The 17690-nt window shown below is 39.4% G+C and overlaps 1 protein-coding gene across 9 annotated transcripts in view; it reads right to left on the reverse strand.

Annotated features, from left to right (window-relative positions):
* TM9SF4 (transmembrane 9 superfamily protein member 4) overlaps positions 1 to 17690 on the reverse strand; it is an 884035-nt gene that overhangs the window by 408931 nt on the left and 457414 nt on the right. For all 9 annotated transcript variants that reach the window (XR_010949598.1, XM_067766009.1, XM_067766006.1 and 6 more), the window contains 3 exons: positions 16267 to 16456; positions 15970 to 16197; positions 2793 to 2976 (listed from right to left, as the gene is read on the reverse strand). Coding sequence is in view for 8 of the 9 variants with exons in the window: in XM_067766009.1 (XP_067622110.1) it covers positions 2793 to 2976; positions 15970 to 16197; positions 16267 to 16456 (602 nt within the window). In the remaining variant the exon portion in view is untranslated. The remainder of the gene's footprint in view (positions 1 to 2792; positions 2977 to 15969; positions 16198 to 16266; positions 16457 to 17690) is intronic.

Consider the following 17690-nt stretch of genomic DNA (forward strand, 5'->3'; position numbering starts at 1 on the left):
ATACAAAAAAAAAATGGTCCCATTAACATTGCGATGTCCTAGGACTGGACCATATACTCCAGCTCCGCATTACATCAGAGTAATCCGTGGAGTACCCACAGTCCAATAAACATCGTGTAGTGATTACAATCGTTAAAAACGAGCAATGATCGGCTTACAATATGTTCGTGGAGAAACATGAGTTGATCCATTGCTGCATTACAGTGGAGTATAATGGTAAGTACTCCAGTGAACCACATGATCCAACGATTTTTGCAGGGTACATTCACAGTTGATCGGCTTATAATATGGTCGTCTAGAAACATGAGTTGGTCCATTGCTGCATTACAGTTGAGTATAATGGTGAGTACTCCAGTGGACCACATGATCCAACGATTTTTGCAGGGTACATTCAAAGTTGACCCTGCAAAAATCGTTGGATCATGTGGTCCACTAGAGTACTCACCATTATACTCCACTGTAATGCAGCAATGGACCAACTCATGTTTCTACACGAACATATTATAAGCCGATCATCACTCGTGTTTAACGATTGCAATCACTACAGAATGTTTATTGGACTGTGTGTACTCCATGGATTACTCTGATGTAATGCGGAGCTGGAGTATATGGTTCAGTCCTAGGACATCGCAATGTTAATTGGACCATATTTTTTGTATGAGTTGTGGTTAATTTTGGAGCACTCGGTTGGTCCATAGCGAGTACTCCATACATTCACCATTTGGGGGTCCATAATATCGCTGATGACGAATACGATGTCAGTTTTTTAAAATTGAAAATGGCGGACCCAATATGGCGGTCAATTTTTTTCGAAGTGTTTTCTTAATCTTGAAAATTTGCATTCAGGGGTTTGTGTGATTGCTGATTTCGAATCCTACTTAAAAGTCAAGATGGAGGATGCTATATGGCGGTCAATTAAAAAAAAACTAGTCGCATTTTTAAGAAAGTCAGTATTTTGAGGTTCTCCTGTCAGCATTTTCTAGCGTGCAAGTCACTTATTCGATACTATATCGATGGGAATAGAAATTACTAAAACGATAAGACGGAAAGTGTCGAGGAATATAGTATTTGAGTATCATGAATGTGACTAATTCGATAGGTTATTTTGGGAACTTTAAATTGGCTAAAAAATTCATACTGATGTGAGAAAGCCTTCCGCAGCAGGGGTAGAAGCCTAGAAAGCCATTCGTGAGCAAAGCTGGGTTAACAGGAAGCCCCTCTGAGAAGTGAAATGATCAAAAAATGTGAAGCAATTTGTGCCCCACGAATAAATAGTTTAGACAAAAATTTTGAGTTTTGCTAACTTTTTTTAATATTCGCAAAAAATCTCCATTTGGACCATTCACCACAATAAGGTTTTTATTCAAGTTAGGAAATGAAAATCATTAATTTGAAAAAAACAGTTCAAAAATTAAAATAAAGTGAAAAACCCTTAAAGTTAACAATCGCCTAAATATGTAGTTGGAGGAAAAAATTCCGTTAAAGTATTTTTTTATTTAGGAAACGAATTTGTATGGCCTTAGTAACTGCGAAACGTATTGAACTAGTTACTTCTTGTGCACGGACGAAAATTGCTGGCAGGGTCTATGTTCTTTGATTTTAATAAAGTAACAGCCGTTTTCTCATGTGAACCTTAAAATTTTACTGTCCTATAAACACAAATTTGTTTGAACTAAGTACTCATATTTTGTGGCAGCTATATTTCTACAGTTAGAGCATAGATCAGTATACATTTTTCATAATAAAAAATGTTTTTCCTTAATTTTTTCTTTAATCCTTTCTAATAATAATTGGCTAATACAACATACCTCATTTTTCTAAATGCCATGACTTGAAAACCTTATTTTATTATGAGATTTCTAGTTATACTATTGGATTTTTTTCCAACCATTAGCGAAAAATATTCACCGCCTTATTGGATCCGAAATATTGAATTTTAAAAAAACTGATGTCGAATTCAAAATCAAGAACCTCATAAATCCCCGAATACAGAGTTTCAAGAGAATCCAATCACATTTAAAAATATTGATCGCCATATTGGGTCCACCATTTTGAATTTTGAAAAAATTACATCGGATTCAAACTGAGCTACCTTATACAACGTTTCAAGACCATATCGCGCCATTGATTTTTCGAAAGGATTTGGGCTCAGGAAAAGAAAGTTCCACTACGTATACCCAAAAAAATAATTTTCGAGCCTGCGAAATCTAATTTTCTTTACTTTTTTTCGACTTTGATTTTTAAAGTTTTTTTCATGACCTACTAAAAAATTTGCACTTGATTGTAAAATTTTCATATATACCCTGTCCGACCCAAAAATGTCCGCTAAAAATTGTTATCGCCAACATTTTTAACGGACACTTTTGGGTCGGACAGGGTATACATATGAAATTTTTTTTAGTCATGAAAAATACTTTAAAGATCAAAGTAGAAAAAAAGTCAAAAAATGAAATTTCGCAGGCTCGAAAATTATTTTTTTGGGTATGCGTAGTGGAACTTTTTCCTGAGCCCAAATCCTATCGAAAAATCGATGGCGCGATATCGGTTAACTTTCGTCCATACAAATCGACCCACCCTACTGTACATTGACAAAATAAAATTGAGAGCATCTCAATTTAAAAAACAAACCACTAGCCCGACCTCTAAAATCACTTCTTTACAAAATAAAATATACGTGTATCTTCTTTTTCTACAAGAAAAAATATTGGGGCGTAACATTTTCTAATCTCCCAAAAAAATTTTTTTAATCACCCTAATATACATAAAATAAGATAAGTGTTTAAATTTCATACCTCTCCACAGAGCTGGAAATAAGTCATGACAATTGATATCTGCCCGCAACTGACTATCAAGATACAAAACACAAGAAATAAGAAGCCGAACAGATAATAGAACTGATTCTGCCATATAGCTGAGAATACGAAAAATAGTTCAATAAACACCGCTCCAAATGGTAGTATGCCAGCCATTAATGTACTATAATAAATATGAAATGGAATATGAATTAAATACATAAATATTTATTTACAAGAACGCATATCGTCAGCGTTTTTGCAAAATCGCCAATCGACCTTTGAAAATGTCCATACGCCAAGCTTCATAAATGGTAACATATGAAAATCAGTATTCGAACATAAAGTATTTTTATTGTAACTTGTTTATGACATCCAATTTTTAGAATTGCTACATCATTATCTTGGTCTTGGAAAGTTCGATATTTGCTTTTAATGTCATTTCGAGTTGGCAGCTATTTCACGCTCAGCTAATACAGTTTTACCATACCAATACCGCCAGAATGCACCACCAACTTTTCCTGTCAAGGGGTTGCCAGCTCAATATATAGCTTCTCCAACCCAATTATTTCGCGCAAGGGCACTTGTCCAGATGTTACACAGGGGCAATTGCCTAATGCGCAAATAGAAAAGTACTTTAACCAAAATTGGTATTCAGTACAATTGAACATAGCAATCTTTGATTCATCTTTTGCGCTGTAAAATAAATTGAGTTAATTTTGAGTACAATTGGGCATGGCAATTTTGATTCAGTTATTGCGCCGTATAATAAATGAAGTTCGTTTTGAGTATAATTAGATATAGCACTCTATGTTTCAATTATTACGCAGTAGGGTAATTGAGTTTGTTTTAATGCTTCGGGATGTTTTTAAAAAAGTTTAGTTTGAATTTAACGCGGTGCCAGCGAGCTGACCGAACAGCTATATAAAATATTGATATTGTGCGCGAGTGCATTATTACATATGTATGTAATAGAATGGAATTAAAAATAGCTGTGTGCAATAAAAAGCATTTTTTCTGGCCCTTGGCTTTTTTCCCTTGGCCCTTGGCGTTTCCTTTTCATATAAGATGAGTATGGTTGCACACACTTACACATGTCGGTAGTAAGAATGAAACATTTTGGTCCGTGTCGAGCAGGATGAAGGTCAGTTGAGTGAAAAATGCTTGAAGTACGTAATTCAAACGGCTTCCGGTCAAAAGTGTTTGAGTGTTCAAGCGATTAAGAAGTTTACACGTATTCAAAGCTAAAAATTTGAAAAAAAAAAAATTATTAATTAAATATTTTAAAAGTGAAGTTTTTGGAAGTGGGAAAAGTTTAATTGCTTCGGGATGTTTTTAAAAAAGTTTAGTTTGGAATTGAACGCGGTGCCAGCGAGCTGACCGAACAGCTATATAAAAGATTGGTATTGTGCGCGAGTGCATTATTACATACATATGTATGTAATAGAATGTAATAGAAATAATTGCGTGCAATAAAAAGGGGGTTTTCTGGATTTTGGCGCTTTTCCCTTTAGCTATGCGTTTCCTTTTCATATGAGTGTTGTTGCACACACTCACACATGTCGGTAGTAAGTATTAAACACCAATTGTTACCATCACCTACCCGTGGTAGGTTTCTTTAACAGCCGAGGCTCTGGCGACCCAAGTTCCTCATAGAACTAGGGGTTGCGAGGGCGGGATGGCCTAGAAGGTTTAATATGGTCATATAAATCGTTCCCGAGATGGTCGGGCTAGTACCTTAATGGTGCTTTGTTACCGGAAGGTACCGGATCTATATCCGGCAAAGGACCATCGCCTTTGGGGAGTGTCTTTATCGTTAATACCACAACAACAACACGCATTGGCCCCTCAATAGACAAAAAAGCTTCCAAAAAAAAGTAGTTCTCTAACCAGTATTTTTTTCACCTCGGGCGATCCTACCAAGTGTGCAAGGAAGAGATAACGTAAATATTGGACAATCACATCGATGGCATTAAACTTTCTACTATTAGTCACCCAAGGATCTTAGATGTAACGTTCGACAGCACTTTTAGCTTCAAGGCACATGCCTCCGAAATTGTATCTAAAGTACAAAGCCGCAAGAAAAGCTCCAAGCTGCTTGCCGGCAGCACAACTTACAAAGCAGTTGGTCAGCCGCTCATGTAGTTAGTACGCGTTGTCAGTTTGGTTGCCCGACTAAAGAACAACAATGAAAAAGGCTGCAGGCGTGCACTGCACTCAGATCTACCACGGATGTCTTCTTATGGCCCCTGAACACCACTTACATAGTGAGGAAAAAGAGCTCAACTTAAAGGACCATAATGAAATTTCGAACAGACAGTTTTTGCTGATTTGTCACAAAGCGGGGCATCACAGCAAACAACTGCTTGAACTAGCCCCGCCTCACAGAGAGATAAGGAATCATCTCCGCAAGCATTAAGATAAGATACGGCAGATAAACATAAGGAGGAAGGCGGCCCTAATCCTAATCCGCACTGAGTCTGTATCGTATCGGAATACGAGTTCATGATGGTTGGAAACCTTATATGTATTATATTTCTTAATTAAACTAGTCTGGCAATACTGCGCTTGCCAGACTAGAAATTGAAATGTTCAGATTGACTTTAGATGTGAAAGAATTCAGTTGTGATTTGAGTGATAGAGAAAGAATTGATTGTGACAGTTTCTGATTAAAGTGAATAAAGAGTTGGGTTTTTTTATAACCATTTTTTCTCAGCTATAAACGTTGGCATTTAAATTATTTATTGTGAGAAAGTGTAAGTTCCAAATTATACACTGGTCCACGTAGAGCCGGATGGACAAGCGAAATGTAGGAGCTAACAGAGAATAGATGCGAGTAAGTGCGTCAAAGAATCTATATATACATGTATTGTACATACATACGCGGATGCAGCGGTAGAACCCGCCTGAGTGGCGGCAGTTACTTGTTGAAAAATTTGCAAGAATCCACATGCATATGTACGATACATATTATGTCTATGTAGGATAGCGAGAGAAGCCGCCTGAGTGGCGGCAGTTGTTTGTGTTGAAATTTACCGGAATCCATATGCATATGTACGATACATACATATGTTTACGTAGAATAGCGATAGAAGCCGCCTGAGTGGCGGCAGTTACTTGTTGGAAATTTTATAAGCATCCACATGCATGTGTGTGATGCACACATACATATGCACGTAGGACAAAGCGATAGAAGCCGCCTGAAAGAAGCGACAGAAAATTCCACAAAATGGTGTGGCGTTTGATACATATATACAGATGAGATAGGTAGCAAGAAGATACATTGCGCATGGCAGCGCATGTATAAGTAGTAGAGTGCGCATATACGCATTAAATGTTATGCGTTATAGATGTTACGTGATAGAGCGCCTTGCGCACATACAGGGATAGAAATGCAACATATTGAGCGCTGCATATCTACATTTAAGGTTGAGCGAGAGAGACACAAGCTTCTGAATATGGGTAGCAATATAGTGTTTTTTTAACATATTGAGAAAGAGGCATGCGGCTGGTTGAGCACAAAAGGCTCACTGATATTGAGAAAGGAAAAAGATTTTCATTCGCAAAAGTATTTTCGCAGTGAAAAGACGTAGAAAACAAAGTATTCTTTCGTTATACCAAATCGTTCAATGTGAAAAAAAGGAAAAAAAACTTAATCTTTATTGGTAAGAGAAAGGTTCTACAGTCCACTAAATGCGAAAGAAATTAAAATGTGTGAAAGTGCCTTTATTCTGTTGTTGCGATAATTGGAAGAAAGCAATTACGCTGTTTATTTGCTACACTAATAGTGACAGAGTGTAAGAAATATATACACATTGTGATGAGTGTGATAGTGACAGAATTGGTGCCGGTTGAGCAAAATACAAGAAACACCCTTCTAGTATGGGGATAAAAATGCTTGGTATCCACTGTGTGAAAGTTGTGAAAAGATGTCTGTGCAAGATAAGCTCCTATGGAGTAGCGCACGCATAGAGTGATAGGTGCGAAAGTGCCTGTGCATGACAAGCTCCTATTGAGTAGCGCACGAATAGAGTGATAGCGCGAAAGGGCCTGTGCAAGATAAGCTCTTATTGAGTAGCACACGCATAGAGTGATAGGTGAGAAGACGCGTGTGCAAGATAATTAATATTAAGTACCACACTCACAATACAGCATAGAGTGATAGAAATTCTCCGAATCCTATTAGTGATGTTCACTTGTGAATGTCATCGATACACAATTCGATAACATGTATGTTTTTGAGAAGTGATAGAGTGATTGATCGATTAACTCATGATGACATTCGATTACTATTAGAACTTGCATGCGTGTGAAAGATTTTGATAAATAATATCTAGAGATAGAAATATAGCAATATTGTTTATTTAAGAGAAAAATGCGCAACAGAATAAAGGCATTCAGAGTGATTGTTAATTGTGAAAGGCTTGCAAAGTGAGAGTCTTACTAAATATTATTTTGATTTGTGTTTTCTCATTTTTCTTTTAACAGAAAATGGCTGACTTAAACAAGCACACGTCTGCATTACAAGCAATACGCCGTGTCGGGGAATTTGTGAGAGGGCCAACCTTCGATCGTGCCGACTTGATACTGGTGAATGCGAGGCTTGAGAGGTTAGAAGAGCAGTGGGTGCGCTTCAATGCCATCCACGAGGAAGTCATAGGCAGCATCGCTGCAAGTAATATTTGCAGAGATAGAGATAGAGCACCCGATGGAGCTAGCTGAGGAGGTGTATTTTAGTACCAAATCAGATCTAAAGCCAAAGATTGAGGAGCTTTGCCCTTAAGAGAGAGCAGCTTCAATAGGGACAGGGGAGCAGCAGCCCATTAATGTGCAGGTGAATGTGCCCTATCACCAACATGACTTAAAAAATACCTGGGGAGAATTCGATGGGAACATCCTGAAGTGGTAGGGGTTCAGTGATAGATTTGTGGCAGCGATCCACAATAATGAGCAGATCGCCCCAGCGTACAAGTTCGCGTACTTGAAGAAATCTATGACGGTAAAGGCGGCAAGGACCCTTGGAGAGTGGCAGCTCACTGATAGAAATTATTATGAGGCATGGGAAAGGCTAAACTAGTTGTATAACAAAAAATACCCAATATGTAGAAAGCACCTCAGGTAGTTCATAAGATTGCCGGTTTTGCAAGGGAATCCCAGGCCGGATGAGCTACAAAAAATGTCAAATGTGAGACACGAAACATTACGGCAGCTTCGTGCTCAGGGACTGCCGGTGGAGCACTGGGACATGTTTATAGTCCACATGCTTCATGAGAGATTAGACCCAGAGACAGGGAAGCAGTGGGAATTGCAGCGAAAGAATGATACGCCAACTACTCAAGAGATGTTGGAATATTTACAGGCAGGCAGCTGCATCGGCTGGGCCAAGTGAGAGGAGATTCCGTGGGTTGGAGATAGGTACGGGTAGACAAGCGATTGGCATGCAGCCATCCACAAGTGATAGAGCCATGAAGCCGGGAAAGACGTTCCCATGTGAGGCTCGCGGAAGTGACAGGCACCAATTGTTCGAATGTTCGGACTTTAGGCTATTAAGCCTTCGTGCTAGAAAAGATCTCGTACAATGACGCAATTTGTGTGAGAATTGCCTCAAGAGAGGGCATAAGGTAAATCGATATTACCAAGGTGGGTGTATGCGCTGCCCTGGTAAGCCGCTCCACAACAGCACATTACGTCCCTCGGGAGAGATGGCGAAGCCTGTCCCATCGCTACAGGAGCGGGATGAGAGAAAGGGAGAAAATAAGAAGACCACAACCCAAGGAGGCCGAACTGTCAAATATAAGAGAGTTGACGGGTCAGCGCCACTCTGACTAGCACCGAAGAGAAAGAAGGTGATAGAGAACAGCGTTGATGATAGAATAACCTCAATAGAGCAGAGAAATAAAGCATTAGAGAATAGGCTTAAGGCATTATCTATTGAAAAAGAAAATAACCCCATTGCAAATAAAGATGAAAACCAGTCTTTATCATATTCGACTTGTTTTAACTCGAGGGAGGATCCCAGCATTGCTCTTCTTCCGACAGCAAAGGTAAGATCAAAAGTGAAAGGTTTTAGGTATGGTCCACTTCGTGCCGTGTTAGATACAGGTGCACAACCCAATTATGTTCAGCATGACATAGTTCGATCATGTCAGCCGATGGTGCTTGCAGCATCGAGCAAAATGATTGGTATCAATGGGAATGAAGTTGATGTGAGAAGAAAAACATTCATAAAAGTCGTACCATGGTTCGACTCAGATGCGTGTATAGAAAATGAGTTCTGTGTTATACCAAGAGAAAGTAACTGGCAAATGGAATTGCCCGTGGTAGGGATAGATCTTTCACCGGAAGAAAATCCAACAAATATCCCTTTGCTGACCCTGAATATTGGGTGAATGGCTCAGTAAGTATGTTGTTGGGTGTCAAGTTTCTTGCTAAAGTGATAGTGAAAGTTGTGACTAGAGAAGTAGATTCAACCATCTTTATAGAAACACTCCTGGGAATTATAGTGTTTGGCCCACACTCACAACGATACAACGAAGAGACAGGTGCTGTGATTGGAATGATAGAGTGTCAAGGCTGTGAGGAATTGAATCAGCGATTCTGGGAGATAGAGGCTGTCACAGACGTACAGCGGAAGAAGAAAAAAGTTGAGCAAAATTTTCTGAAAACATATAAGAGGGATTTGGAGGGCCGGTTTGTGGTCACAATTCCAATTAGAGAAACAGAGCTGGGTAGTTCCAGGAATATAGCATTGCGGCGATTTATGTACCTGGAGAGAAAGTTAGAGAAAGAAAGTAAATTTATGAGAGAGTATGAAAGTCTCGGACACATGCGAAAGGTTACGGAAACAGCTAAGCCAGATGAAATGGTGTACTACATACCACACCATTGTGTGACCAAGAAATTTCGCGTTGTATTTGACGCAAGCTGTAAAACAGAGAGAGGAATATCACTTGATGATATTCAAATGCTCGGTGAAAAGCTACAGAGAGATTTGTCGGAGATTGTAATTAGATTTAGAAGACACAGAGTAGCAATTAGTGCCGACATCAAGATGATGTTTCGGCAGGTGAAAGTAGCGAGAGAGCAGTGGAATCTGCAAAGGATATTTTGGCGTGAAAGCCCAAGAGATAGGTTGCAGGAATACTGGCTAACCGTTGTTACATATGGCATGACATCGTCGGCTCATAACGCGGTAAGAGCAATTATTCAGCGTGCTAGATATGCCAGGGATTCTCTTCCAGAAGCAGCGAGTGATAGAAAATGATTTTTATATGGACGATCCTGTGACAGGGGATGATGAGGGGAAGCTGTCAAATTAGCGAAAGAAATCGATGTTGTCCTGAGAAGCGGAGGCTTTGAATTGCGAAAATGGAAGTCCAACCACAGAGAATTAAGAGAAGCAATGAGTTCTGACGCGAATGAATCAATGATGCGTATGGAAAGCGAAAAAGCGTCAGTTCTTGGACTTAGATTGTTAATTGAGAGAGATACATTCACATTTGTTGTTAATACACCTGATCCTTTTTAACCATAAGCGTTGATGATTGCAAATGGCCTACTCTGGGCACGAGTAGCTTCACGCCGATTAAAGCAAAGACCTTATGGTGGAGTTGAACCACACCGATCGACATCATTCGAACCAACGAGTTATTAGGAATTGAACCAACCTCTGACTGGATCGACTACAAAATAATTTGCACCCAAAGTCTTGTGGAATTTTTTTCCACTTTCAGTAACAATAGTTACGTTTCTGTTTTCAGCAACACTTTCTTCTTTGTACAGTGGCTTTTGTTTAGCTTTTATCTGTTTATTTGCAATAAATAATTTGTCTTCTGCACTGAAGGTGCGTGGGGTAGAACGATTATTGTTCAACCTAGCGTTCCTGACCTCCTACTAACCTTCCAATAATGCTTTAACGTCTTCATACGTTTTCTCTCTGAAGTCCACCAATCCCTGGTAATTGACTCTAGAAGTCCTGTTAAGGAATACGTCTGCTGGCTTTCGCTTAATAACGGAATTAACGGTATTGTTGTACCGGTCCACTGTTATCGAGACACGTTCCTTTGGAGTTAATCTATTAAATTCAAGAGAAATGCAGCGGTATATTTCAATCAACCTGACCGTTGCTTTCACTCCGTTTTATGGGGGCTTGGCAGACTTCTATACCTAGTGAGCGGACATAGTTTAAAACAAGAGGAGTTAGAAAACCTCTTTCGTTGTCCAAGACCAATATTTTTGGTACTGAGGAGTAGTGCAGGAGATCAGTCGAATGTGTATTGAAGACTTGTTCTTAGCGAGTTTTGAAGATTTATCTATTGCGCTAAGGTATTTTTGTTTTTCAATCTCGAAGATGTCTATATGCAGAATCTCGCAGGGATAGCCTAGTGTCGTCCAATTCGTATACATTAATCGGTTGAAATAATTCGCCCTATTTTTCAATTATTTCGCTTATCCTTCTTCTCGCTTCTAAAGGAAGGTCCTTGGACATTGTATAATTTACTTCACTGGACTTCGTGCCTTAAGGGGTATTTTATATTTCTTAATTTTTAAAACATTGTTCTTCCTATCTACCACTGCTCCGATATCCTTAAGGGTATCGTCGCAAATAATCCCATCGAATGTTTTAAGGCCGGGAAGGATAAAGAAAGTTATCTCGGAATTAATGCCTAAGTCTGTAAAAAATGTCTAATTTATTTGTTCGGTTATATCTGCGCATCCCCCGCTGATCGAACGATAAATAATTTCCGCACAGGACAACCCTGTTTGGTCACAGTTGGGTTAATAAAATTCTTATTCGCAGCCGTATCGACCAGAAAGTCCAGCGTGCGGCCGGCCGAAAGTTTGTATTCTATATATGGTACGCTAGATGGCCATTCGGTGAAAAATCCTCTCCTTGGACCGGTTCAGCTTCTTTCTCCGCGTCGTCTGTGGTCACATGATAAAGTCGCTGTTGCTTTGTGTTTTACGACCTAGCATCACGTTTGAAGGGGTTTGGCCGGTTCATGTAGTTTACGCGGTTACACTGAATGGACTGGTCCACGTCCATCTTTTCAACAGGTGGTTGCGAAGAAGTTGATTAGCCTAGCTTTGGAGATTCCTGTTGATTTGAATTTCGCTTTTCGAAAGGGAATCTTCGCTCCTGGGGACGCCAAGTTGTCCTTGGAGGTAGTGGTGATGCCCTGGTGGCACCTAAACCATTCATGTGATCTAGTATCGCGTTCATTGGCGCAACAACGCGATTGTCGTGGCGTGCGCTGTGAATCGTATAGTTTCGGAAATTAGTGTTTTGGATTTCGAGGCATGCGGAATATGCCTCAGGTAGGGTTTCGGGACGTTGTATGAGGAGCATTTTAGCCAGATCGCCGTTCAGGCCGCGGATGAAAACATCCAAGGTGCGATTCCTGTAAGTGTCTATGAGGACTTTTGTCGTCACCTCAGAGTACGTCTCTGTCTTGATCTTGTTTATAATTAAGGAGAATTGGTGATTCGCGGCAGCGTATAATTCATCAAGCCGTGAATCTCTTTGGGACAATTGATGGTGTTGATACTCCAAAGTGCGGATGTCGTGTTTATCCGCGTAACGGAGTGATAGGCACTCCTTAATGGCACTCCAGTTGGTGTCGAATATATTGTACGATATTAGGGCAGTGTCAGCTGCTCCCCGTCCCTTTTGGTGAATGTGCTGTGAAAAAGCACGGTATATCGGTTTGTTTATTACCACCTTGAAGTCAGACAGGATGCTCTCAACAGAGTTCACCCATGAAATGTATTGGACGGGATTGCCGTCAAAGGTTTGCAATTCTTTCACACAGTCGGGTAACCTGGATATGTCCTTAAGATCCGCCTCCGTTGCAGGAGCTCGCGGTTCTGCTTCTGGTACGGATGATTGGCTAGTTCCTTCTTAAACGTCGAGCCGGGATCGCAGATTGTCCAAGGCAGATACCCACCTATCTACGCTATTCACCTTTTCCAAGAGTGCGTTAACCGCACCTGTTAAATTTGTAACGGTGGTCTGCAGCGCTTCCATTATCCTGCATTAAAATATTAAGATTTGTTTTTAGATATTCAACTTACGCCCCTATCACGTATAGATCTAGCATTAGCACACTGTTTTTTTTTTTGTTTTTATAATTTTTTGGGCTACAGCCTCCTTTCACTTTATACTGCAGGGATTTCCCCTTTTTTGCAATTTCTTGGGCTATCAGCCTCTTTTCACTTTATTGTGCAGGGGTTTTCCCCTCTTTGAAATTTCTTGCGCTATTAGCCTCTTTTCACTTTATATTGCAGGGGTTTTCCCTTTTTTGCAATTTCTTGGGCTATCAGCCTCTTTTCACTTTATTGTGCAGGGTTTTTCCCCTCTTTGCAATTTCTTGGGCTATCAGCCTCTTTTAACTTCTTATAACGAACGGTTTATTTCTTTTTTATAATTTTTTGGGATATCCTTTTTACTTTATACACTAGCTTCACGGTCCCTGCTCGGCCGCCACTTAAAGGATCTGTGATCCTTACACTAAAAAAAAATTAAAGGGCCAACTTGCCCTGGATATTAAATAAGAAAAGAAGCTTTATTAGATTTAAGATTTAACACTTTATTCAGTATTCTGTAATTAAGTATGATAACGGTTAGTATGAAAGCCCCGACGCAACTGCTCTCTGCGTGGACTGCTGCTTCCTTTTATAACATTTCGTGCAGCTACATTCTGTAGCTAGACATATGCGACGTCTGGGTGTGGGTGTGGCCTTGACTTCCCGCAGGTGTCTTACTTGGCTGGCATGTGCCATATGCTGATTCCGCTGCAATGTGCATAGGAACTGACTTGGTTCCCATAGGTTTGATAACGTTGCGCAATATTGTCATTGCGCGATATGATCAAATGCACTTGGCCTTGAAGCGGGTGTTGGGTTGCAATTATGCTGCTTACAATAATTATGCTAGCGCAGCTGCAGGTGGCCCATCAAACGTGGGAATAATAATTATGGTGGTGGCCCATGGGACTGTGGGAAGAATGATTATGCTGACACAGCTGCACGTGTAAACTTCAGCTTGTGGGAATCCAACATGTTGGGGTCCCCAGCGTGTTAACTTGTATCTACATTTTTCGTTTATAGAGCAGAACTAACAAGTTGACGCGAGTTGAGGCACACTTATAATATCAAATTGCTTACAAACAGGGCTGGGACTATCCGCATATTCTAATATCCGGATATCCATACGGATATCCGTTGACACGGATAAAATCCGGACGACATGGATATCCGATTAATATTCGTTTGTGAAACTATCCGGATATCCGAATTTATGAAGATCCGGTTAATAACCGTATTTGAAAGTGAAAGCAACAAATTGATGTACCATATATGTTTATTTAACATTGATAACAATAAATTCGTGGGCATGTAGATCAATTAACAGCGTTTTTTCACAATATAAACAAATGGTACTGTTCTTATTTTCACTTGTTTGTAAAATTGTATCCTTTTAATTTTTGACGTTAATTTAATAATCTACAAACATATTTTGTGAATAATTTTTCGATGTTTGCTTCGTTCAATTCTGATATGCAGATATTCAACTTTTATATTCCAGTATCCGGACATACGGATATCCCGATTTTGCGTTTACTATCCGTATAGCCGAACAGCGGATATCCGGATTTCCTATTTGTGAATCCGGATAGCCGGATTTTTTGCCAAGCCATCCGGTTATTCGAATATCCGGTTTATCCGGATAGTTGAAAAATCCGAATGCAGTTCACAGCCCTACTTACAGATATCAATATTTTACTCTGCTAATGTCTGCCAAATTTTACATTTTAAGCGAAGTTCGAGTTATACAGTAGAGGCTCCGCTCATTTTACCGAATTTATATGTAATCAATGTTTCAGCTAGTGACCAAATGCAGATGTTGTGAAAATTTCAGTAAGATCGATATAAAAGGAGCACATGCACCATAAGATTTTATATGGACCAATGCGGCGGGGGTGCAAATAGCCTTAGGTGGGCCGATAGGCATAAGTGTTGGATTTTGATTTCCAATGACATTTTCATTACAAATGCCGATTCTAAGAACTATAACCATGTTTTCAGAATTAATACCATAAACAACTATTTAGGCCATTGTGACGGTGCTAGTTCTAAATCTATCCTTTCGCAGAGCTGTCAACTGATACTTTCAACATTGTAATGACCTACGAAAGGTAAATCATCCCCTACCCCCTTGTTTAGGCCACCAGCCTAAATATTTCGGACCACCCTAACACGCACATTAGTTATTTTATTATTATTACCGGTAACGGCTAACACCAGCCGAGAGCTAACTTTGAAGGGGAAAAACTCAACGAAAGTTAGCTATCGGCAGGTGCCGCGAACTTGTTCGCGGTCCTGGCTTTCTTTTCTATTTTGGAACGTTCCCGAGCCAGCAGCTAGCCCCAGGTGAGTAAGACAAAACAACCATTTTATACAGTGTTACATATCAATAATTTGCGAGTGTCAGTGAGTTAATATTTGCTAACAATTAACTCCTCGCCATTGTCACTTAATTTTTAATTTTAATTTTCTCTTTGCAATTAATTACTTGCATAACGTTGAATGTGTCAGGTGCATTTTGTATTTTAATTAGCTTTCCTGACGAACAGGGAGTTTGTGAGTGTTTCATTTGTATAAACAATTATTGTAAAATATTTATCTTTTATAAATAAATTGTAACGACTCGGTACTAATACTTCCTTTTTATTTTCTTCTATTTACGTGCGATCGCGCCCCACGACCCGGGTGCCACATTCCCCCCGCAGCATTTGGTCCTTCGAGCCGGATATGAACCAGCGACCTATGGAAACAAACCTTTTACATATTTCTCAGATCTAAGCTCTGTATAATCCCCCCAAACCCGCAATTTTACAGTACTGATTAAAAGTAGTTGCGTGTTATTAAAGCAGTGCTGGAACATTTTTGTTTGCCCATAAAATTTAAACGAGCTTGCACACAGAATATGCCTTATTTTATTTTTTATGCAAGCCAGAGTAAATAAGAATAAGATATTCAACAAATACGATGTGCACTTCCTCCAAGAGGTAGGTAGGGTTTTCATAGATCGATTGGCGGTGTTGCTAATGAGCGTATTTGATAAATATGTATGTATGTACATATATTACATCAATAATTATCACATGTATTTTACCTGAGGAGAACATTCATATACCAATGTTGTGTCGGCACTTGTCTAGGTATCATGTTTGTGCGAACTGGATGTTGATATGGTTGCTTCCGATAACCAAAGTAAGACCCTAAATACACAAGCGGACCCGATATACCAAACCACAAAAGCAGCAAGGAAATCATTGTCGTGAACGGAACAGCACCACTTGAATGTTTATCCCATATAAAAAAATTTAATATAAAACCAGTTCTAAGAAAATTAAATAAGATATTAGTTAACAATTAAAAATTATATTTCGCAATTTTTGTAAAAACATACCCAAAAACAATACCGGGATAGAGTGTAGCTGTTAGAAAGGCAGAACGTTTCCATTCTCTTCCTTTCATAGTTTTGTAAAGGCGGGCAGCAAAGTATCCGGCAATAGTTCCCATGAACACATACATAAATATACCGGAAGTCATTAAAGCTCCTCGTGATGAAGGTGACAACATACCAAGCATAGCAAAGACTGTAAATAAAAATTGTTATGGAAAATTAAAAATATAATATTAACACGATTTCAATCGCCGGCTAATAGAAATAAATTGCTGCGAACAATTTCTACGTTCAGGCGCCAAAACAAAAATGATACAAATATCAAAGGGCTACGACTAGTTCACGTGGGCATAAATTCCGATCCACCGATCTTTGTAAATGCATCGCTGTCAAAGCAAAATTATGAAATCTTTAAGGCTGCTATCCATCTTAAAAACAGGAAAAAGTTTCCTCGGTTTTCACAAAAAGGGGTTTGGTGCATATCAAGCGTAAAACCAACGACCCACCGGAAGCTGTACCAGACCTTAATTTTCTTGATGGCCTTGGAGAAAATACAACCGAAAATGAAAACTCCTTTCGAGAAGATGGCGCGCTGGCTCCAAACACCGTTCAGGAATATCACCAAGGACCAAATTGACCCTCTCTATCTATGTATCGTATTCGGTATACCACTCTATTTCTTTTTTATCTTTTCATCTCTTGCTGTTGTTGTTGTAGCGATAAGGTTACTCCCCGAAGGCTTTGGGGAGCGTTATCGATGTGATGGTCATTTGTCGGATACAGATCCGGGACGCTCCGGTAACACAGCACCATTAAGGTGTTAGCTCGACCATCGAAATCGGAACGATTTATTTCATCTCTTGTCTTTTTCGTGGCTTTCAATGTCTTAACATGTTCAATGTTGTCATTAGTGAATTGCAGTGAAAATCATTTATCCTATTGCCTTTATAATGTTGGGTTCCGGTTGTGAGTTGTTGAGCTCGAAGAACTGCTTAAGTACTCTGTCGTACATAGTCAGTAGACAAGCTAAGGGTCTCAAGGTTATACACATTAATGCGCAAAGTCTCTTCAGAAAGTTCGATGAGTTGAGATGTATGTCTGAAGGTTCCGATATTGATATCATATGTATTTCTGAAACATGGTTTTCTTCGTGTCATAATAATGACCTAGTGAAATTAAACGGGTACCAACTTTTCAGAGCTGATTGAGGTGGTCATGGTGGTGGTGTTGCGATATATGTTAAAAGTACATTGTCCTGTAAATTGTGTTGCAGTTCTAGTCCTGGTGATTCTGTTGGATATGTGTTCGTTGATGTGTTTTCCGAGAATAAAAACAAGGTTCTTATCGGCTGTGTATACAGACCAAATCACCAAGTAAACTTTTCTGCTTTCTTTGATTTTCTTCAACTGTTACTAATGAATTATGAT

Source organism: Eurosta solidaginis, chromosome 2 (genome assembly GCF_040869045.1).
Source record: "Eurosta solidaginis isolate ZX-2024a chromosome 2, ASM4086904v1, whole genome shotgun sequence".
Lineage (NCBI taxonomy): Eukaryota > Metazoa > Arthropoda > Insecta > Diptera > Tephritidae > Eurosta > Eurosta solidaginis.